Raw genomic sequence first — 23946 nt, 5'->3', positions numbered from 1 at the left:
AAGCCAACAACTCTGTTACCACCACAGTACCTTCTGAGCATCTTCTACATCACCCAACACCTCCTTCCCTTGTAGACTGTATGTTCATTGGCTGTGTTTAGATGGAATGATTATCGTTCAAACGACAAACGTTACCGTTGATCGTTTAGTCTAAACGCAGCCAATGACCGGACGACCAACGAGAATCGTTCAGTTTTCGTTTGCGGTTTATTTTACGTAAGCGTAAAAATCATCGTTGGCTCATTCATTAATTGTTCTGTTTAACCAGCGCTCATTCAGTCCCTCTCATTCACTTGTATAGGGAACGAGCCAATGATGTATCTGCCTGTATAAACAGGCTGCCCGAGTGAACGAGCCAACTCTAGACATGTCGATTTAAAGTTTGAACAAGCGAACGGTCCAACGGATCTGAAGACCTCACAGGCAGGGTCCTCTCTTCCTCTGTACCTGTCCATCAACCCTTAGTTCATGTTTCTTGTACCTGCTTCATATCTTATGTTACGTACTTAAACCCTTTTCGTATGTATCGAGTCCTGGAATTAAAGGGGTCATCCTTGACTTAAACACTGATGATCTATCCTTCGAAGAGGTCATCAAGATCAGATCAGTGGGGGGCTGACTCTCTGCACCCTCAGCAATTAGCTGTTTGAAGAGACCTCATCCTGTGACATTGTGCTCATTAGACTGCCTCCCACTGATAAAAGCCTTCCGTGTTTATAGTACCAACAGTCATGACAAGGCCACAATGACAGTACCTTCAACTTTGGGGAAGACCATTGAAAGAGTTCAATTTACAAAGTGAGCTGCACCCTGGGCTAGACTGCAATGTGCCTTAAAAAAGTCCTGTCGATCACATCACCCACTGACATTGAGTCGTGGGGACCACCCATTTGATTCACAGTGACTTTCTAAAAAGAGTCCATATAGGAAAATGGGAGTGAGTATGAAGAAAAAAAAAAGTGTCAATGAAGTCAGCGGCTGCAGACCCCGCTGCCTTTAGAACATGACTGGTCCACTTTCTTGGGTTATTCTGGGCCCCAGGGGAGTCTTACCTTTCTGCAATACCAATATCAGCCTATTTTGGGCAATGTAACACAAGCCAGCACCGGGACGTGTCTTTGATAGTTCATTTCAGGCATGCGTATATACTCCAACCATATACACCATGTGTTACATGTATTTCATGGCCTGAGGAGATGTTGCATCATATGAATAATTTGGCCTGCCTGACTGGTGTGATGCAATTCAGACTTTATATGAAGATAATGATAGTGTACGAAGATAGGAAAGGGGAGGGGGAACATGAATATAAAACCCAATATGATAAGTGCAATATACTCCCTTGTACAATATGATATTATAATAGATTTCACTACAGTTCAGGTCTTTGAAAAGGAATGAAAACTACATAGAACAACATTTATTCGGTCCACTCATACACATCAAGACCACAAGGACACTGATCCCCATCAACAATCAGCTACATGAAGTATAGAGAGCAGCTAAACCAGATGCACACTCACCTATAGCGCTGTCCTTACAGCTAACGTATGTACATACAACCCCCTCAACCACTCACTATCCGCACATAGACTTCACGTTTTGTAGTGCAAACTATTCCCTTTATAGTAAAAGTTTAAAGACAGCAAGACCTTCCTAATACAGACTAGATTTACATTGCTTTCTGTCATCACCCATCTAAAACCAATGGGGTTGGGGTGACAGTAGGTGGAGACATTCATTCCTATAGCCACCTACATATCCAGGTGCAAGACATAGTGATAACCATAGTGGGTATTGCCACACAGATTAAAGGGCTTTTCGGCTTCTGCTATGGTCCCAAGCTCTAGCAATTTTCCATATTCTAGACAGATGCAAGATAAGCTAGAAGGTGTTGTGTATATGCAAGTTAGAATAGCTGACTCCTAACTAGCTGACTCCCAACTAAACGAGGAAGTCTCAAGAAGACAGCCACTTGTTTAATGGAAGACACTACGAGTCCACCATCTCTAAAGCTGCGTCTCCCCAGCTGAAAGTCTGTCCATGAAATGCTTGAACAGGCTGGGTCAGGCAGTATAGTATAGTAGCTAGAATGTATAGAGGGGAGTTCAGAGCGGGGTCCACGATATATGTATACACTATCCTACAAAAAGTAATTGGACATCTGAGCAAGAATCAAAAGTAGCATTTATTTCCATCTGTTATTACTTAATGGGGCTCCTTTGGCCCTAATGACATTGGATACTCTTTGTGTCATACTTTCTATTAACGTCTGACACACTTCAGCTGACATTTCCCTCCATTCATCCTGCAAATGTCTGGCAACAGAATTCTATCAAAGCAGATGCATCAAACATTCTACAGTGGTGCAAAGAGTATTGTCATTGGACAGTTGAGCAATGGAAGAGCATTTTATGGATTGATGAATCAAGCTACTCCATCTTCACATCAGACGGACGTACTTTGGTGTGGAGGATGCCTGAGGAACGCCTTTTGTCTGAGTATGTTGTGCCAATAGTTAAGTACAGCTGAGGTTCCGTTATGGTCTGGGGATGTTTTTATGTGTTATGGTCTAACCCCATTGGTTGTAGTGGTAAGAATCATGAACATGGAGGTGTACTGGACAATAATGCCGACAATGTGGTAATACTCTGAGAACAATCAACAATACTTCCAACAAGACAATGCGCCTTGGCATAAATCCATCACATTTAAAGGATGAATGAAGGGAAATACCAACTAAAGTGTATCAGGGGTTAGTAGAAAGTATACCATGGAGAGTATCTGATGTCATTAAGGCCAAAAGAGCCTCACTAAGTATTAACATAAGGAAAAAAATACTACTTTTGATTCTTGCTCAGATGTCCAATTACCCTTTTGGTAGGCTGCTGTATGCCCCAATGGAGCATATGGACCAGGGTTGTATCTATGAAGCTGTGTCTATATTAAGAAGGTCTTGCTTTGTTCTACTCCACTAGAATTAAAGGAAGGAATTTAGATTCCTTCAAATCGTCTTGACCATAATCCAACAGACTAGCCGGAAGAAATGTAGAAATTCCATGACTTCCGTTGTATAAAAACTCACTGCTATCAAGAAACAACTATGGAGTTTTGCAAGTCCACCACGGTGGTCTACATGAATTACGGTGAAGGACTATCTGTATGTACACTGATATGTTATAAAGTTACCTTTCTTGAAGAGCGAAGGCGCTTATGTTACCAATACAACTATCTAACACAGATATAAAATATATTCTGTATATACCCATCACAACAAGTGAAGCACGCCGGAGGTACTCGGTAGGGGCCTAAAAATGGCTCCATAAAAAAAAACTAGGAGAAACTGGTTAAATAGGACATACATGTTTTGTTAAAAGTGTGTTTCTCTAGAACTGATGGCTTCATCATCTACATACATTATAGTTCACTTGTCTGAAGCTTCAAGTAACATGTGAACCCTACTGTATATATCATTCATGTATCGGACCCTGTATAGTAGCAGCATCATATAAAGGGCCCTCAATGACGTGCTCACAGGTTGTTACCATTCATCTAAGAAGCAAATTCACTCTATACATCCTTCCTAACTTGCTCCTCTCATTCTAACTAAGACGATCGCTATCCATGCTATGCCATAAGCAAGACGGAGGCGCGTCCCGTACCCTAAGGTTGTAACAAGCACATGAGGCATTTTCAGTGTAGTCCTACTTTAACCAACTCTCATTTTTGCAACTCCGAACTCCAAGCTGACAACGGAGTGCTCAGCCTTGGTGACTTCCTGTGAATAGTCAGTATAGCGGTTGTCTTCAGTGGTATTGCCCTCTAGGGGTCGTTTAGGGTCCTGCAGCAGGTGAAGAACTTTTTCTTTCTTGTAACACGACAACTCCTTTAGTTTGGGGGACACTTGGGTTGTTGGGGAGCTGATGCAGCTGTTGCTGGCATATTCTCCTTCCTTAGTAAGGTTACGGATTTTCTACATAAAAAGGCAAAAAAAAAAAAAAAAAGGAGATTATTAAAAAAAATTTTTTATTAATGCTTCACTTACAGTTAATCATTTGTTAGGTGGATACAAGATACAATTTGGTGGACCGTATTCTTTAACAAACAGAAACTCGCTGAAATGGAGACCTATTGGTCTGTACTTCAGATTTTAAGAATGCCCATGATGGGTTCCAAAAGGTTTCTGTTTTCAGGGATTTAGATGTAAACCCCAATGGAACCCCTTGACATAATAAATCCCGAGATGTGAATGGCCACTTTATTAGAGACACCGAGTCTTTCATGATTGGAGCTTCCCTGTATGTAAATGAGGCATGTGACTACGGAGTGCAGCATAAAATCAGGTGAGCTAGTTTTCCGTGGATTAGTTTTAGTGTGAATCCATGTTAGAATGGGTAAACAGAGCAATCCGGCTTTAAATGAGGTCTGGTCATCGGTGCTAGACTATCTGGGGCCAATATCGCAAAAACTGCCAACATTGTGTGGTTTTTGCATGCAACAGTGTGAAGAGTAGACCAAGAATTGTGTGATTGAGGGAAAACATCCAGTGAAAGGGCATCCTGTGGACGTAAAGAACTTATCAATGAAAGGAGTCAGAAGAGGATGTCAAGAATTGTTCCAACAGGTGATACACAGTCACGCAAATTGTAGTAGAATCTAACACTGGTGCTCAACTAATGTGTCTGAATGACTCATCGTTCGTTAGGACAGATGGGCCATAACAGCAACCAACCAGTTCCAGCGTTATTGCTGTTTAGGAGAAAGGCAAGACTGAAGTAGGCAAAAGAATGCAAAAGTTGGATCATCAAGCAGTGGAAAAACATATCTGGTCAGAGGAATCCAGATTGCAGTTGCAGTTTAGTGATAGGTCGTCAGAATTTGGTGCAAGCAACATGAAATCGATGAACCCTTCCTGTTAGCTGGTCAGAACATGTCAGCACCTCCATCTAATCTGCAGTAACTGCAAGAAGCTTCCTGTCTGCACTGGCCAATATTCCTGCAGAACGATTTCAACACCTAGTGGAATCTATGCCACGACAACTTGCTGCGATTCTTAATCCCAATGGACATCCAACCCGCTACTAGATGGGTGTCTCTAATCAAGTGGCCATTCGATGTACAGTTACAAGCCATCACATGTGAACGAGAGCATATTGATCAGCATTAGGCATAGCAAATATGGTATAAAGGTATCACTGCACAGTCATTTCACAACTTATTTCCTCATAGAACTCAAAAAAGTTGTGCAATGCTGTGTTTCCTCAAAAATAAGACCTAACCCTACACTACATGAAATAGAAAAAAAAAAGAAACACTTACCTAGCAGGCACCGTCCGGGTCCTTCCCGCCGTTTCGACAGGCTTCTGCACAGTTCTCCGCCGCCGACAGAACATCGTTTGCTGGTAACGGGGTCTGTAAACCCCGCCGCTCCAGCAAGCAATGGCTCTGATTGATTCTCAATCAGAGCCGTGTTCAGCCAATCACTGTGGCGCTCAATGAACCAATCACAGCTATCACATTGAATGGCTGTGATTGGTTCATCAAGCACTGCAGTGATTGGTTCTCGATCGCCGCGGCTCAGCCAATCAGAGCAATCGTTTGCTGGAGGCGGGGTTTTAAAATCCTGTTACCAGCAAGCGATCTTCTGTCAGCATGGAGAACTGCATGGAAGCCTGTCAGAAAAGCACGGAAGAGCGGGAGGGACCCGAATAGCGCCTGCTAGACAAGTATAAGACATCCCTTGAAAATAAGACCCTGTGTCTCATTTGGGGCAAAAATGAATAGAATACCGGGTCTTATGTTTGGGGAAACATGGTAGTTATTTGCACCTGCGATAAAATATTACTGTCTATAAAGGACAAGACTTGAAAAGATGCATTGTAGTCACTTGTAAATTGTAGAATCCTAACCATGGTCACACAGCTCTGCTACATAACTAGTACTAGAGTTGTGTAATAAATCTGTGTGGAGGTCAAGACAGCGGCTCTAGATGACCGTTTAATAATATCACTGCTTCTCTATGGGGGAAAAAAAGTTGTTTGACCACTGCAAAAGTAACAATATGGCAAGAACTGGTGTGATTATTACAAGTCATCCATGCTTTTTCCCCCTTAAGAATACATTTCATCAGGGCCGTCGCTCAACCAAAACTAGCCATTGAGCGCTAGCCTTAAAGGATCAGTGATCTATAACTAAGTGAACCCTACCAGTTGAAGCTGTTTCAGTTCATCCTCTAGATTCTTGTTTTCAGCAGATATTTTCAAGAGCAGATTAGGGAGGACGGACTGCCTGGGGTGCAGCGTCAGGTCAAACTGGTGATACATGTTCCTCCAAAACCTGATGATCGAGAAGAACAAGACAGATGACAACATCTATGGAAGAATCATCCAGAACCTTATGTACGGAATGAAAAGGGACTTACTTGAAGTTAAAGGGAATGGTATTTGGTTCCAGAACTAGTTGGGTCTTCAAGGAGTGCGGGTCAAAGATTGGATTTTGATACTTGCTTTGCTCGCTCAGAAGATGAGCCCATAAGGAATGAGTTTTCTCTTTTAACCTGTCAAAGTAATATAAGATGTTGTGACCGAATTACCCTACTGGGAATTCACTTCAGTAACATTATAAGAAGGCACCAAACCTACACCCATCTCTTAGGCTATGGTCACATGGAGTGGTAGCGGGCCTGCAGAGCGTCAGACTGCTACTCACTGCCAAAAATGGTTTTATTGCAATCAGTAGGCATGGATATTGGATATGAAGGGTCTTTAAGCGAAATCATGGCACGGCCTCATATATAAAATATCAAAGAGGAGTGTCCAACTGCTCAAGTAGAGAGAATGAGTCAACGAAGATTGCTCCGCGATTTTCCAAAAAATATATATTGTGGGAGAGTCAGCTCAGGTAGAGCGTGGGGCTGCCGTGTGAGCAGCAGTCAGAGACCACAACAGCAGGTAAAGTCCACACAAGCTAGACCTGTGTTCATTAGAAAGCATAAAAAATAAACAAAATACAGCCTTAAAGGGGTTGTCTCGCGAAAGCAAGTGGGGTTCAGCACTTCTGTATGGCCATATTAATGCACTTTGTAATATACATCGTGCATTAAATATGAGCCATACAGAAGTTATTCACTTACCCACTCCGTTGCTGGCATCCCCGTCTCCATGGAGCCGTCTAATTTCGGTGTCTTTCTGCTTCTTTAGACGTGCTTGCGCAGTCCGGTCTTCTGCTGTGTGCTCGCGCCGGAGAGCTGGTCTGCGCGTCGTCATCGTAGCTCCGCCCCGTCACGTGGTGCCGATCAGCCAATTAGGTGGCTGTAATCGGCAGTGGAACGCAAGAAAGGAGAAGACAATCCATGGTGCACCATGGGAGAAGACCCGCGGTGCACCATGGGAGAAAGGACCGGCGGCCATTTTAAAAAGAAGAAAAGAAGATGCTGCGCGAACGGGGATGCAAGTAAGTGATTTTTTATTTTTTTTAAATAACTAACGGAATTGATTTTAACGGGGCAGAATGCGGGGGTAAGTTAAAAAAAATAAATTTGGATTTCGCCGCGGGACAACCCCTTTAACTTCAGGCATAAACCAAAATCCTGCTTATCCAGCACTTACTATACATAGACCTTCCCTAACTATACGTACGGCTTGCTGCAGCCGCGCACAAAAACGCACTTGTACAAAAGTCTAGTTTGTCCCTTGGTCAGGGTTAAGGCGATTCTTGAGACCAGCAGCTTCCAGCGTTCTTAGCTGCACCTGGCCTCCCTCTGTCTGCATAGCTGCAGACTTTATGGGCTAGGAAATTACCCAGCCTCTGCACCTGGAGAGCCTCCTTCTCCCTAACAAGACCTGGAGTGGAGGGGGTGGAATGGACAAACCCACTACCAAGCCTGCCATCCATTCCAAAAAAAAAAACAAAACAGGCCCAAACATATCCACTGGGCGTAACACCTGAATCGAGGTGGAACATACTGACCCGCCATTGTTATTATTATCTCATTATCTCTCTCTATCTATCTATCTCTCTTAGATAGATATATATATATATATATATATATATATATATATATCTATCTATCTATCTATCTATCTATCTATCTATCAGTCGCCATCCTGAGATGAACTTTGTACTGGGAGGTCCATGGCTGCAATGCAATGGTTTCTGTAGGGCAAGGAGATCAACGGCATCTGATAAAGACTATTGCACTTAGACTGGTTTAGACCCAAGGATTATCACTCAAAAAATCTTTTAAGCGATTTTTGAGTGATAATTGTTGTGTTGTTTTAAAAGCACAAGGCGATCGCTCAAACGTTGAGTGATCTCTTTGCGCTCCGAGCGGAGAATGCAGAAGACAAGTATACTGCATTTCGCTGTTCTCTGCTCGGAGAGCCCAGCTGTTATACAGCCGAGCCCTCCGAGCGGGGTATGGAGAACACAGCTGGACCGCTCTGTTCTTCATACTCCGCCTGTCAATAGTATCAGCTGTATCCCGCTGTGAATTCCTGATAACTGATCGTTAAACTTTCAGCATGCTGAAAGATCAGCGATGGCTTAACGAAAACTGCATGATGTCAGTGCAGTTAGACACAACGATTAACCCTTTCAGATCCAATTTGTATCCTGGTTTTCCTAGGGGACTTACTCTTTTTCTGCCTTTATAGAACACCGCTATCTGCTGGCTAAAGCCAGTACTGCATGAGGTGACACATTGGATAGGCTCCGAAAGCAGAGAGGCTGGCAACATACAGTAAGAGAACCCCGATGGATATCCTCCAACATCAGAGCTGTACAGCCTTAAATCATAATGTCTTCAGAGGTCAGACAGTGGATTGGAAAGGGTTAATGTGCGCCTATAGATTTATATTTGGTAAGTGCTGACTTTTTCCTGAGAATTTAACGGGAACCTGGAATCTTGAACGCGTGTCACATGGAGAGAATTTAGATTTCCCAAGGTTCTGTTCATCTACAAATTTGTTATCCCTTACCTTGATATATCCCAAGATGTGTGGGGTCAGTTGGGTAAAAAAAAACAACAAACCTATATTTTTGACGGATGCCATCCATTACCAAACACCTCCCATGTTAACAAAAGAGGCATTATATATATTTGTTTACTGTATAGCTCAAAAAGTGTACCGGTTTTATACTCTGCTTGAATTTCACTACAGACTCTAATTTCTTAAAGATCAGGGAGGACGCCTCATTACCTAACATCCATGCATCTGTTTATTGGACCAGTGAAAGGGTTAAGAATGTGTTCACAAACGCTAATTCACCAGGACACTGAAGACTCCATTACAGCCCGATTATAGGATGTGAAGAGATTTGTGTGTACAGCCGGACAGGGTCTTCAAGACGGCATTATCCCTGCTGTATATTCAAGAGCCTCATTATAGAGGATCCCGCTTCGCGGTGTGTGCTGCGGGCGACACTGGGTCAGTGTGACAATTCCAACAATAACCTCTTCCTCTGGAATTTACCGATTATACAATATACAGAGGTTTTCTGGAACTTAAATATTGATGACCACATGACAGGTCATCAATATCATATCGAAGGTGGTCCGCTGCTCAGGAGCCCACCGATCAACTGTCTGCTGCTCAGGACCCCCACCAATCAACTGTTTGAAGTGGCTGCAGTTCTCAGGTGAGCGCCACTGTCACTTCACTGTATACTAGGCACAGCACTGTACATTTTGTAGTGGTTGTGGCGGGTATTGCAGCTCAGTCCCGAGCTTTTCTCCGGCCACATGACCGTTGAACATGATCTCACAGGCCTGAGAAGAGGCTGTGGCACTCATCTGTGTGCCCTGCCATCTTTAATCAGCTTACCGGCAGGAATCCCGAGCAGCGGACTCTCACCGATCAGAGATGGATGGCTTATCCTAAGGATAGGTCATCAATACCTAGTCCCAGCAGTGCTGTACCCGGCACGAGCCTCCAGTGCTGGTTTCACCTGCATCAGAGAATCGGCAAGGGTTTCCCCTGGCACGGCATGGAATATGTTTGACTGTTCCATTGAAAACAATGGGTAATGCGTTCCGAGGGACGTGAAAAAATAGCATCCCTATGGGGGAAAATAAATGGATAAATATCGGTCGTGTGTATGTCTCCATTCAAAAGAATAGAGTTCATATAGTGGGTGAGTTTTGTGCATCTCGCAACGCACAAGGCTCACGCGACATTCACGTACCCGATCCCTGTAGTCCTGCCTGGGATGATGAGGAGATGCTTACAGAATAGTGTTCTTATAGACTATTATTAGGCTTAGTGGTCAGTGTGAAAACTACAGGATTTCAGGATTATTTTTATAAATTGTTAGTGACAAGGAAAATGAAAAACACCATAAAAATGCTTTAGAAAATAGATAAATAAGTTTAACTTAAAAAGTTGATGTAAGCGATAAGTCATTTTCTGATAAGTTGCTGTTGGGGAAAAAAAAAAAAGCGCTTGCTCCGATCTGTACACCGGTGTTCAAAGGGTATCTTTAATATAGAAGTATTTTTTTTCTATACTTATTTGCGGTTTCTGTAAAGCGTATCCCTTAATTTTACTAGAATCATCATCCAATTAATTAAAAAATTAGCCTGTTCCTGCCAGGATAGGGTGACCTTAATCTGAGTCTTGATTAATCCAGAAACCTATTGTTTTAGTACATTAGCCTAATTGCTGCCGATTGTCAAAACAGCGATTGGAGGGACATTAATCATTCTAAATACATCAATCAGTCTCTTGATTTAGAAATAAGTAATGTTATAAGAAAGATGTAATTGCTCTCCCTAATAAGCGCTGTGGTCACTTCATGGAGACTCATTAGGCTGTAACTGTGCTGATCAGAACCCTACTCCGCTGTAATGAAGCGAGAGCTGCTGCCAGGAACAATAGGCAAACTCATTTCTTAGGGTTTTGGTATAATAAAGATTTATCTATGATGTTATCAGATGTATCAATTAACAAGCCAATGAAAATGGAAAAAAACTTCCCCACGGTTGTCATCATAGTGCACGTCAGTATATTTGGCACAACTCAATAGTCATGTTAGGCAAACTTTTCTGCCCCATGCCACCTCACATGCATTAATTTTTTGGTGCACCATCCTTTTCACACAGCTTACGCTCAAATAATAGTCTGTGTGTGTTCCATCAATCTTGTAACATACTTTCATTTAGAATTGTGTTGTTTTACTACTGCTAATCAAGGCTGAAGTGGATGCCACTATGGGTCTCCTGCCCAAGCCCCTTTTGCAGTCCACTGACTGTTGCTAGGTACTGAACTTCTGTAGTTACTGAGACGCTAGGATGTGGGAGAGGGTCTATCTTCACATGCTGCTCCTGTGCACTCACAGGCTGACAGATCTGCAGACACAGTGCCTACAATGTCCACAATTTCTGCCTTTCCTGCTGTTTCAGCACCTGTGTACACACATTATATTGGTTTTACTAAACATTCAACTAGAATGTTTCAGAATTTTGTTTCTGACTTCAATAATCGTCTTAGGAAAGCAGAGGGGTGGGTATTCAGATACTGTCTTCCTGCCGATTGGGCCAGAGACAGAGCAATTCAGCATGGGAAATAAGGGAAAGGAAATGTAGGACAGTGAACTACTGGTAGAATGCTAGGCTTGCAGCATGCATTCTGCCTGAATGTGTATTATAAACAGCAGGGCAACAGAAATATGGGGAAGACCAGTGTAAATCAGGTCTAAAACTGCATAGCAAAAATTGTAATCAGTTGAAACGGAGCCAAGACCCCTACAGAAACACACATGCGTAGTGGTCTCCAACTAGTAGCAAACATTACAGTAGTTGGAGAACCACCGGTTGGCAGAGCTGTCCAGTTTTAAAGTCAACATGAAGCTTACAGGCTGTGGACACCTTTGGGAGGTAATTCTTTCATTGCAATGCCTGTACTTGGGGCTGAATATCATTTTTGTAAGAGGGTTTAATAAAAAATGTTGTACCTTTTGTCTTCTGCTGCTTCTGCTTATCACTGTATACACACACTGCAGTCTAGGTCTCAGTAGGAGATCCATCAGTGTGCTGGACTGACAGCTTATGGGCCATTTACATGGGATGATTATCACTCTAAATTAGTTTAAACGAACGAATTTGAGCGATAATCATGCACTGTAAATCCGAAAAAAATTGCCGCGCTCGTGCGGTCATTTAGCCGACTGTCACCCCATGTAAATGGGCTGTCACTTTTCAGCCCTTATCTCTCCTCTCCTTCAAGTTCCAATCAGCCAATTTATGACCACAATAAAGTTGATCTGTGTTGAGGCCATAAATTAGCGGATCAGAGCGTGCAGGAGAGGAGAGATGGACGGAGCAATACAAAAGGTCCTTTTACACGGCACAACTATCCTGCAAACTGCTCACTAGATCGAGTGGTTTGTATAATTGTGCGGTGTAAACGAATGCAGTGAAAGAACGAACAGTGATAAATGGCTTATCAGATCTTTCATACAGATCATTGTTCGGCCGCAGCATTGTTTTGTCTAAACAGGCATTCATTAATCTATGAACCACTGCCTGCTTATTGTGAATAGAGAGTAACCACTGGAATGATCTCCAGCCCGCTCTTCCTTCATTCACCCAGTGATGATCGCTAGGACGGCTGTTGGGCAGATTAGCGCCCGACAGTTGTCCCATGTGAAAGACCCTTAAACTATATAGTGATATGTAGAAAACTTCAGAAGACAAAAAAATGCAATATTATCTTATGTCCTGGGAGAAGGAGTTGGGGATATCGCTTACACCTGAACAGCTAACAAAAATGTACACCTACACACACAAGTCCTCCATTTCAAGTAAGCTTCAGGAAACAGGATTCAAAATCCTCTCCTGGAGGTACAGGGTGCCCTCCCGGTTAGATAAAATGTTCCCCGTGTTCTCCCCACTTTGCTGGAGATGCAGTGCAGGACAGGGGACCCTACTGCACATTTTATGGGATTGCCCAGTGTTGACAGGTTTCTAGTCGAAAGTGTGGCGTATTACCTCCAAATTCATGGATTTTATCTTGCCAAAATCTCCGGCATTCTTCCTCCTGCATCTCAGTGACATACCAGAATATACCTACAGGCGCTCTGTGGTGAGACATCTGGTGAGCGTAGCAAGGGCATGTATGCCCAAACTCTGGAGACAAACACTAACGCCCTCCATTGGTTGGTGGTTCCATCTTATTCGCGAAATCAAGGAAATAAGGACCTAACGGCGTCTCTCAAAGACACTCAGGAAAAGTTTACCAAAACATGGCATCACTAGGTGGAGTTACAAGGTGCAGATGAATACAAGAACCTCTCTGGATAGAGCACTAAGTAGATTCCCCAAAATCGGTCACCGCTCCAATGGCATGTAGGGACAGGCATCTGCACCTACCCCTCTCTTATATATTAATTTGGGTTTTGTTTTTCTCTTTTCCCTCCTCTTCCTCATCAGCCTGGGGTCTTGTCAGTTTGGTTTCCCTGCCACCGCAAACCTTTCCCGTACCCTTCTTTTCTCCCCGCAGCGTGGACCCCTCTTCTTCTCTCCTTTACTCTCAATGGATGGGGGTTAGCCACTGTTTTGTATTTTGAAGGGAGCATTGGCTTTCAGCAAATTAGAATATTACTTTATTTGTTTATCACTGAATAGAAATATTTTGTTTTTTTTCTAAAGTATATTATGCCACGATCGCTCCGTTTTATATTTTGTCAACTGTTCTGGTACACTATGCAATTTGTATACTTGTGTATTACCTTTGCATTATGTCATTGTTGAACCGCACTTTAAAGGGGTTGTCCCGCGGCAGCAAGTGGGTCTATACACTTCTGTATGGCCATATTAATGCACTTTGTAATGTACATTGTGCATTAATTATGAGCCATACAGAAGTTATAAAAAGTTTTATACTTACCTGCTCCGTTGCTGGCGTCCTCGTTCCCATGGAGCCGACTAATTTTCGCCCTCCGATGGCCAAATTAGCCGTGCTTGCGCAGTCCGGGTCTTCTGCTCTCTTCAATGGAGCCGCTCGTGCAGAATGCCGGCTCCGTGTAGCTCCGCCCCGTCACGTGCCGATTCCAGCCAATCAGGAGGCTGGAATCGGCAATGGACCGCACAGAAGAGCTGCGGTCCACGGAGGGAGCAGACCCCGGCAGCCATCTTCAGCAGGTAAGTATGAAGACGCCGGACCGCCGGGATTCAGGTAAGCGCTGAGCGGTTTGTTTTTTTAACCCCTGCATCGGGGTTGTCTCGCGCCGAACGGGGGGGGGGGGGTTTAAAAAAAAAAAAAAAAAAACCCGTTTCGGCACGGGACATCCCCTTTAAGGAAAATGACTTTTTCTTTTTCCATTTTCGTTTTTTCCTCCCCCCTTCAAAAAAAATCGTAACTCCTTTATTTATCCATCGACGTCGCTGTATGAGGGCTTGTTTTTTGCAGGACGAGTTGTATTTTTCAATGGTGCTATTTACAGTACTGAAAAACTTTTAAAAAATTCTAAGTGGAGTAAAATGAAAACAAAAACGACATTTCGCCATCTTGTAGCGCGTCTTGTTTCTACGGCGCACAAATGGCAACAAAAGCGACATGATAACTTTATTCTACGGGTCAGTACGATTACTACAATACCAAACTTGTATCGTTTTTTTTTTTTACTATACTCTTTTTTTCAAAGACATTTAATTTTTTTCTATTATTTTCTGCGGTCATTTTGTGCGCGCGATAACTTTTTTATTGTAGTTGAGCGAGGGCTCATTTTTTGCGGGATGTCCTGTAGTTTCCGATAGTATCAATATGGAATACATACGAATTTTTGATCACTTTTTATTGCGTTTTTTCTGGGAGACAGGGTAACTAAAAAAGCACATTTCTGGCGTTCTTTATTTTATTTTTCGGATGACGTTCACCGTGCGGGAAAAATAATGCGCTACTTTGATAGTTCGGACTTTTAAGGAAGCGGCGATAGCAAATACATATTTTTATTGTATGATTTAGATTTTTTAATAATAGATATGGCAAAAGTGGGGTGATTTAAACTTTTACAACTTTTTTTTTTTTTCCAATTAAAAAAACTTTGTTGATTTTTTTTTTTTTACATTACTTTGAAGTCCCCCTGGGGGACTTTAACATGCGATGCTTTGATCACTCCTGCAGTATGACGTAATGCTATAGCATTACGTCATATTGCTTTTTGACAGGCAGTCTATCAAGCCACCCCACGGGGATGGCTTGATAGGCAGTCTGGTAAGGCAGCCCTGGGGCCTTTCATTAGGCCCCCGGCTGCCATGACACCTGCACGGCTCCCCCAATCTCACCGCGCGGGAGATTTAAATGCCGCTGTCAGAATTGACAGCGGCATTTAAATGGTTAATAGCTATTGCCCGCGGGTGTCAGCTGTTATAAACAGCTGACGCCCGCACTGTATGAAGAGAGGTTGCCAAGCAACCTCTCTTCATACATACCCCGCCGCTCCATGACGTACCGGTACGTCATGGAGCAGGAAGGGGTTAAACTCCATTGCAAAAATGATTGTCAGCCCAAAATACATGCATTTCAGTGAAAACAACTGCCCCATAAAGGTGTCCATAGCCTCTAAAGTGAACATGTTGATATTTTGCTAGTGGCATATCTCTGTTGTTGGGATACAAATCCCATGCAAATAGTCAGATTCTAAAAACTTTTATAAAAACATCCCTTTTAGCTAATTCTATAGGATTAAACGGAATTGCACCAAGACTTCATCACACAAAAGTAGTATCATAAGAAACCGCCAACGTATTAAAGGCCATCCAAAAATCCCAGACAAAAATAGCTTATAACAAGAGTCTGGATATTCATGTATGTGGAGATACCAGTTTTTATCAACACAATCATACAATCTGGATTCATTACTTCAGTTTAATGCTGTCGGCTCGACTACGGAACTAGTTTTAGTTATGATTTTCTATCTTTTGGTATAAGATTTTAAATTATTGTTCCCAGCAGTATTAAATAGACATTAATTTATCTGCTTTTACAAAAATTCTCTATATGAAAGGTTCCAAATTAATAATTTCTTCTTTAATGGTTTAAATTTAGCCATGTTCTAATTTTGTGGTATTTTATCCGCAATGTCCGTTTATATTCCTTATAACTAGAGATGAGCGAGCGTACTCGGATAAGCACTACTCGCTCGAGTAATTGGCTTTATCCGAGTATCGCTGTGCTCGGGGCTAAAGATTCGGGTGCCGCTGCGGCTGACAGGTGAGTCGCAGCGGGGAGCAGGGGAGAGCGGGGGCGGGAGAGAGGGAGAGAAAGATCTTACCTCCGTTCCTCCCCGCTCTCCCCTGCAGCTCCCCGCTCCGTGCCGGCACCCGAATCTTCAGGGACGAGCACAGCGATACTCGGATAAAGCCAATTACTCGAGCGAGTAGTGCTTATCCGAGTACGCTCGCTCATCTCTACTTATAACACATTATGTTACACACAACCAATTTCTCCCATTTTTGTTCTCTTCTCTCTTTATACTTCTATCGTATTGTATCCACTACTTATCATCTATTCACTAGTTACGCATGAAATAACCATCACAGTCCAGCTGTTTGAGAACGAAGCCTTTTTTTTGCCTTGAACCGCTTTACGTGATGGCATCTATCAAAGTCATATCTCACAGTCCTTCAACTCCAAGTCTACTTATTTTGGGGTTTTATGCCGAAGACCTAAGTTTTGCTGCACCTCCATTCTAAATTATAAAAAAACTGCCTGCTTGCAGCCACTATGAGAGGGAATGTAGGTACTTACTACACACTTTTTAACCCCTTAATGACACGGCCCCCCTTTTTTCCCGCATTTTGGTTTTTTCCATCCCCCTTTAAAAAAATCGTAACTCCATTTATCCACCGACGCCGCTGTATGACGTACTGAAAACCGTTAAAAAAATTCTAAGTGGAGTAGAATGAAAAAAAAAAGAAAAAAAAAAAGAAAAAGATATTCCGCCATGTTTCAGTGCGTCTTGTTTCTACGGCGCACAAACTGCAACAAACATGACATGATAACTTTATTCTATGTGTCGGTCCGATTGCTACGATACCCAACGTGTATAGGTTTTTTTTTCACTATACTACCCTGTTTTTTGGTTTTTTTTCAAAGACATTTAATTTTTTACAATTATTTTCTGCCGCCATCTTCTGCGAGCAATAACTTTTTTATTTTTCTGTCATCGTGGTTGAGCGAGGGCTCATTTTTTGTGGGATGTCCTGTAGTTTCCGTTAGTACCAATTCGGAATACATACGACTTTTCGATCATTTTTTATTGCGTTTTTTTCTGGGAGACAGGGTGACTGAAAAAGTGCATTTCTGGCGTTTATTTATTTTTTTTGGACGGCGTTCACTGTGCGGGGTAAATAATCCAGTATTTTGATAGATCGGACTTTTACGAATGCGGCGATACCAAATATGTATTTTTCTTTTATGATTTCGATTTCTTTTATTATAGATATGGCAAAAGGAGGGTGATTTAAACTTTTATTACTTTTTTTTTTTTTTTTTACAATTAATAAAACTTTTTTTTAACTTTTATTCTTTTAAGTCCCCCCGGGGGACCACAACATGCGATGCTTTGATCACTCCTGGAGTATGACGTAACTGCATTCTGACAGGCAGCCTATCAAGTCACCCCAACCGTAGGGTCGATTGCAGCTATTGCCTGCTGGTGTCAGCTGTAATAAACACGTCCTGGAGCGGGAAAGGGTTAAAGGGGTTTTCCGAGGCCTTAAAATGTCCTAAATCCCTCTAATTTCCCACAATGCATTGTTGTGAATGGCTCCCTGTTTCTCCACCTGCCAAGTACACCCCACAGTATTACCCACCGAATACCCCTCGTTAGTCCGTCTTTATCCAACCTGCTCCCCTTATAGACAGGGCTTCAGGTAATCCGAAGGGGGCTTGTGTTGGAGCTATAAGGAGTGGTGCAAGTGCAGTAGCTCTGGAAGATAGCCTGTCCCCACATATGGCATACATTGAATACGCTAACGTGGCATGTGAAGGAGGAAGGGAGCTTTCGCATAGCATTTTTGACCACACTATGGGATTTCATCCTGGAGTTCCTCACAATAGTGGACTAAGCTATTCTATACTCCAAGTATAACTAATGGAATCCTGGGTATAGATGCCAAAGTGGTGTCCATCAGTCTAATAAGAAGTGAGTGCTTCCGTTCCGAGGTTCCATCTTAAGAACGTTTTTGGGATTTCTAGCAGAATCCCACACCATAGTTAAAACCACAGTGGGAATGCTCCCCTATGGTGGCACAGGAGTAGTGGCTTTGGAAGGTAGTTTGCTCCATATAAGCTAGGTGATACAGAGGGGTAGTTCCATTAGAGAGGAAGATCACAAGAACAACGTGAGGTTACAGTGGACAGGATCATGTGACTGCAGTGGAAATCCCGGCTTAATGGAAACTTAAAAAAAAAAAAAAAAATTTAAAAAAATGGGACTCTCCGGTTTTATCTGGGACAAGAGGGGATGCGGATATATTACCTGCAGCCTTCCAATGTTCACTACTAGCCCTCCCATCGGGCGGTTTTAGGCCCTGTTTTTGGACGGTCAGGATGTCTGTAGCAATTTTCTAAAAACCTAATGCACACTGTACCTTGCTCTCTCATTGGCCAGTGATGATTACATGAGCAGCTCTGGCCAATCAGATAGCTAAAACAGAGCATTGGTAGTCTAATACTACCCTACACTATGGGAATTAGGAAGTTGCCCATCTTTGACAGCCAAAAATAGGACCTGGAACCGGAACCTGTGAATCGGAGTTATGGCAGAGAAGAATAACTTACGTAATATACCCCTCTCCCCCTCCGGTTATAGGACAGAATTGTGTCCCAAAACCAAAGGAAGCTTCAACTCTAGTTCTATGCAGAGTATTTGGAGCTCACAATGAAGTTCTACTCTTTATAAAAATATACCAAGGAGTGAATCGATACAGAAAACTGGATCCAAAAAGGACATGTTGAAATGTGAACATCTCCCATCATCTTCAGTCATGTGTTCTATGCTATGAAGAATGATATGCATGTATGTTTGTAGCCACAGATACAAGAGAACTAAATTCTGAATGCTACATGTGTGATCTGGCATCATCAGCCGCGCTCACCCCATATGCTACATGTGTGATCTGGCATCATCAGCCGTGCTCACCCCATATGCTACATGTGTGATCTGGCATCATCAGCCGTGCTCACCCCATATGCTACATGTGTGATCTGGCATCATCAGCCGTGCTCACCCCATATGCTACATGTGTGATCTGGCATCATCAGCCGTGCTCACCCCATATGCTACATGTGTGATCTGGCATCATCAGCCGTGCTCACCCCATATGCTACATGTGTGATCTGGCATCATCAGCCGTGCTCACCCCATATGCTACATGTGTGATCTGGCATCATCAGCCGTGCTCACCCCATATGCTACATGTGTGATCTGGCATCATCAGCCGTGCTCACCCCATATGCTACATGTGTGATCTGGCATCATCAGCCGTGCTCACCCCATATGCTGCATGTGTGATCTGGCATCATCAGCCGCGCTCACCCCATATGCTACATGTGTGATCTGGCATCATCAGCCGTGCTCACCCCATATGCTCCATGTGATTTCCTTAGGATTGCAGGACCGCCTGAGAGGTAGCACATTTCCTTTCCCCCAATAGATCACTAACCTTAGTTCTTCCCGCTCCTTCTCACACTTTCCAATAAAGTTTCCAAACTGACAGGAATGTACGTGCTCGTGTATCTGAAGGAGAAACGCTTCATTGAATTCAAACGCCTGAGGGAACTGCTCGGTCAGATGCCAGACACACTCCAAAAACTGCGTGAACACGGGGGAGATCTCCTTGGCGTCACTGTCCAACTGCCCGCACCTACAACCAAATTCACATTTCTTTAAGGGGTTTGTTTTAATCAGTTTGGAGGACAAACTTATTTAACTAGTTCACAACCAGTCCATGACCAGGCTCAAATTTATTTAGCACATGCAGGTTTTTAAGCTACATATATATATATATATTTTTTTTTTTAACAATTATTGAAAATCTTTCAATTTACAAAGGAATGTAACATTGAGATAATGTATATGGATGGCGGGGTTAATGGTAGTTATTAGAGATGAGCGAGTGTACTCACTAAGGCAAACTACTCGTGCGAGTAGTGCCTTATGCGCGTACCTGCCCGCTCGTCTCTAAAGATTCAGGTGCCGGGGGAGGTCGGGGAGGAACGGGGGGGAGATCTCTCTCTCTCACTCTCCCCCCCGCTCCTCCCTGCTCACTCCCGCAACTCACCACTCTCCCCCCCCCCCATCTTTTGAGACGAGCAGGCAGGTACTCGCATAAGGCACTACTCGCTCGAGTAGTTTGCCTTAGCGATAACGCTTGCTCATCTCTAGTAGTTATATAATTCAAGTTCGTTATAGTCAAATTCTTCTCTGTCTTTCATTATTGCTTTTGTCATAGAAACAATTCAAGAACTTCAGTGTTCTGGCCAGGACCAACTTGAAAAGGGGCGGGGGTAGGTATTGGGGGTCTTCTTCTCCTATAGGGCAGCAACCCAAGGAGGATGGGGGGGGGGGGGTGGAGTGATCCCCCAGATTAGCTTTTGAGCTTTCTGTTTATAGTGCAGTTGAGGTGCCAGCCTCCACTGTAGGGAGGGCATAAGCTATCCATGGGGTCCAAATATTTAGAAATCTGTTGTACCTATCCTCTAAAATCGATGTTAATTTCTCATTAATCAGGTACCAATTCATTCAGAGTTTAACCTCGAACATATAAATTCTTTTATTGTTAGTTATTCAAATTTTTTTGCATGTTTTTCATGATACATAAGACTTACATTTTCTCACAATATCACTAAAATATATAAAAATGAGAAACGGTAAATCAAAAAAATGGAAATATGTGTCCATTTTTCACTTTCAGCACAAAGTGCCACTAAAATATGTTTTTGAAACTCCTTTCCTGTTCGAGTCATTTTTATATAGGGGTATACACAATACTTATTGAGCAACGTATATATGCAGTGATTAGGAAGGTTAAAGGCTATGGAGAATATTGAGGGGCAATTTTTTTCCACCCATTTAAATACATGTATTTTTGCCCGACTATCATTTTTGCTAAAAATTTGGCACCATTTGTCTTCTGCAGCTTCTACTTATCCCAGTATATACATACTGCAGTCTAAGTCTCAATAGTAAATCCATCAGTGAAGCTGGACTGATGGCTTAGGATGCTTTCACATGGGACAATCGGTTAGTCAGAGATGCCCGACAGGTTTCCCAGTGATTATTGTTCCTGTGCTTTTACACAGGAACAAGAATTGCTAGTAAACGGAGGCGGAGCGGGCTGGGGATGGTTCCGCTCACCTGCCTGCATTCACCGTACACAGGCAGGCGTTCACAGATTAACAACTGCCTGTCTACACGGCCCCATCCATCGTTTAGTTTTTACGCATGCAGAACGATTAATAGCTGATTAAAAACTTGCATGGGAGATCTGAAAACCAAGAGTCAGTCCAACTTCACTGACAGATCCCTTTGAGACTCAGACTGCAGTATCTATATACAGCGATATGCAGAAGCTGCAGAAAGCGAACATAGCCACTTTTCGCTTTTGCCTGTTCTTCCTCTATTTTTCCATCGAAATAGCTGCACGTGGGTTTGTTTTTAATGGGAAAAGTTGAATCTTTAATTGGTATAATTATAAGTGGGGCAAGATGGGAAAAAAGGTGGTGGGGGGGTTATAGCATACAAGTGTGCAATAAAATCGACATGTTAACTTTATTCTGTTGGTCAGTTTAAAAAAAGAAAAAACAAAAAATGACTTGCTATTGCCATCTTCTGACTCTTATTTTTCTGTTGATGGGGCTGTGTGAGGGCTTGTGTTTTGAGGGGCGAGCTGTAGTTTCTACTGGTACCATTATGAGGTATCCCTTTTAATTCAATTTTGTTTCTTAGACACAGAGTGAACAAAAAAAGTGCAATTATTGTATTGTGTATATTTTTTATGGTGATTACTGTGTCAAATAAAGAATACAATATTTTATAAGATTGGACTTTTACAGGCACGGCGATAGTAATTATCTATTTTTGGGGGTTTGGATTATATGGCATTAAAAATGTGAAGGTTTTGTTTTAAGATTTTCTATTTTTGTAATAATTTAAAAAAAAACAAAAATCTTTATTCAACTTTTTACTTTATTTACTGCACAGAAGAGCCTGACCTGTGCTGAACAGCAGGGGCGTACCTAAAGGCTCAGGGGCCCGGGTGCAAAAGTTCAGCTCGGGGCCCCCCTTGGGCCTCCACCCTACACTCCCCCGTACCCATACCCGTATCGTGCTGCATACATTATCTGCCCCTTGGCGTAATCTTTCCAAACATGACGCATTTCCTGAACATGAAAATTTGTTCGTAGCCCCGCAGGCCACTCACACACACTGCTTTTTACCGCTATTAGCGCGGTGTCTCGAGCGCCATACTAACCGCGGTACAACACTCCCATAGATTTTATTGAGTTTACTTAAACCTGCGCTGGAACACGGTGTCCCTAATGCTGTGATTTTTGAGAGCTGTTCGTTCTATTTTTGCATGTTTGTGGTTTTTAACACAGTATACTCGCTAAGGCACTACTCGCTCGAGTAATGTGCCTTAGCCGAGTATCTCCCCGCTCGTCCCTAAAGATTCAGGGGCCGCCGCGGGGCGGGGAGCTGCAGGGGAGAGCAGGGAGGAACAGAGGGGAGATCTCTCTCTCCCTCTCTCCCACCCGCTCTCCCCTGCTCCCCGCCGCAACTCACCTGTCAGCTGCGGCAGCCCCTGAATCTTTCGGGACGAGCGGGGAGATACTCGGCTAAGGCACATTACTCGAGCGAGTAGTGCCTTAGCGAGTATACTCGCTCATCCCTACACATCACCCATCACAATGATGGGGTGCATTAAAAAGCGCTGTCACACGCTGTAACCTGTGTTCGAAAAGGCTGCTTCAAATTACGCTAAAAATGCCAAGATTTCAAGCTGCGTTTTCTGAACACGTGTGAGAGCGCCCTCAGGGGGGTCATGTGTATGTTGCACTTTAGAACCACAATAAAGAAAAACACATAAAAACCTGCATGCAGTATTTAAAGACCGCGTACGGTAGTAGGGGGACTGCCCACTACAGTTTTTTTTCTGCAGGGGTCTATGGGACTTGTAATGTTAAAGTCACGATCGCACAAAACTGCGATTTCGCGGTAAATTGCGATTTTGCACGATCGCTATTTTAACATTACAAGTCCCATAGACCCCTACAGAAAAAAAAAACGCTGCGAATTTCGCTGTGAAAAAAAACTGTAGTGGGCAGTCACCCTAAAGGAGCTGCAGACACTATTAATAACAGCATGCGGTTTTGATGCGTTTTTTAATTGTGTGTAAAGGGTGCAAAGAAATACAGTAAATCCAGGGAGATGTGTAACTTATACCAGAGAAAGATAGATAGTTAGATATGGGATGGATGGATGGATGGATGGATATGAGATGGATGGATAGATAGATATGAGATGGATGGATGGATGGATGGATGGATATGAGATGGATGGATAGATAGATATGAGATGGATGGATGGATGGATGGATATGAGATGGATGGATAGATAGATATGAGATGGATGGATGGATGGATAGATAGATGATGGATGGATAGATAGATATGAGATGGATGGATGGATGGATAGATAGATGATGGATGGATGGATGGATGGATAGATGATGGATGGATGGATGGATGGATAGATAGATGGATAGATAGATGGATGGATGGATAGATGATGGATGGATAGATAGATAGATAGATAGATAGATAGATAGATAGATAGATATGGGATGGATGGATAGATAGATAGATAGAGGATGGATAGATAGATATGGGATGGATAGATAGATATGGGATAGATCGATAGATATGGGATAGATCGATA

At 42.9% G+C, this 23946-nt stretch overlaps 1 protein-coding gene across 1 annotated transcript in view; it reads right to left on the bottom strand.

The window, feature by feature from the left end:
- Nucleotides 1-1405: 1405 nt before the first annotated feature.
- MTMR6 (myotubularin related protein 6) overlaps nucleotides 1406-23946 on the bottom strand; it is a 90620-nt gene continuing 68079 nt past the window's right edge. Inside the window, exons 11-14 of the mRNA XM_066583465.1 lie at nucleotides 19670-19870; nucleotides 6422-6556; nucleotides 6207-6336; nucleotides 1406-3973 (exon numbers count right to left, since the gene is read on the bottom strand). Of these exons, the coding sequence (XP_066439562.1) occupies nucleotides 3710-3973; nucleotides 6207-6336; nucleotides 6422-6556; nucleotides 19670-19870 (730 nt within the window). The 3' untranslated portion in view covers nucleotides 1406-3709. The remainder of the gene's footprint in view (nucleotides 3974-6206; nucleotides 6337-6421; nucleotides 6557-19669; nucleotides 19871-23946) is intronic.

Source organism: Eleutherodactylus coqui, chromosome 1 (genome assembly GCF_035609145.1).
Source record: "Eleutherodactylus coqui strain aEleCoq1 chromosome 1, aEleCoq1.hap1, whole genome shotgun sequence".
Taxonomy (NCBI): domain Eukaryota; kingdom Metazoa; phylum Chordata; class Amphibia; order Anura; family Eleutherodactylidae; genus Eleutherodactylus; species Eleutherodactylus coqui.
This window is presented reverse-complemented; position numbering and strand designations above follow the sequence as displayed.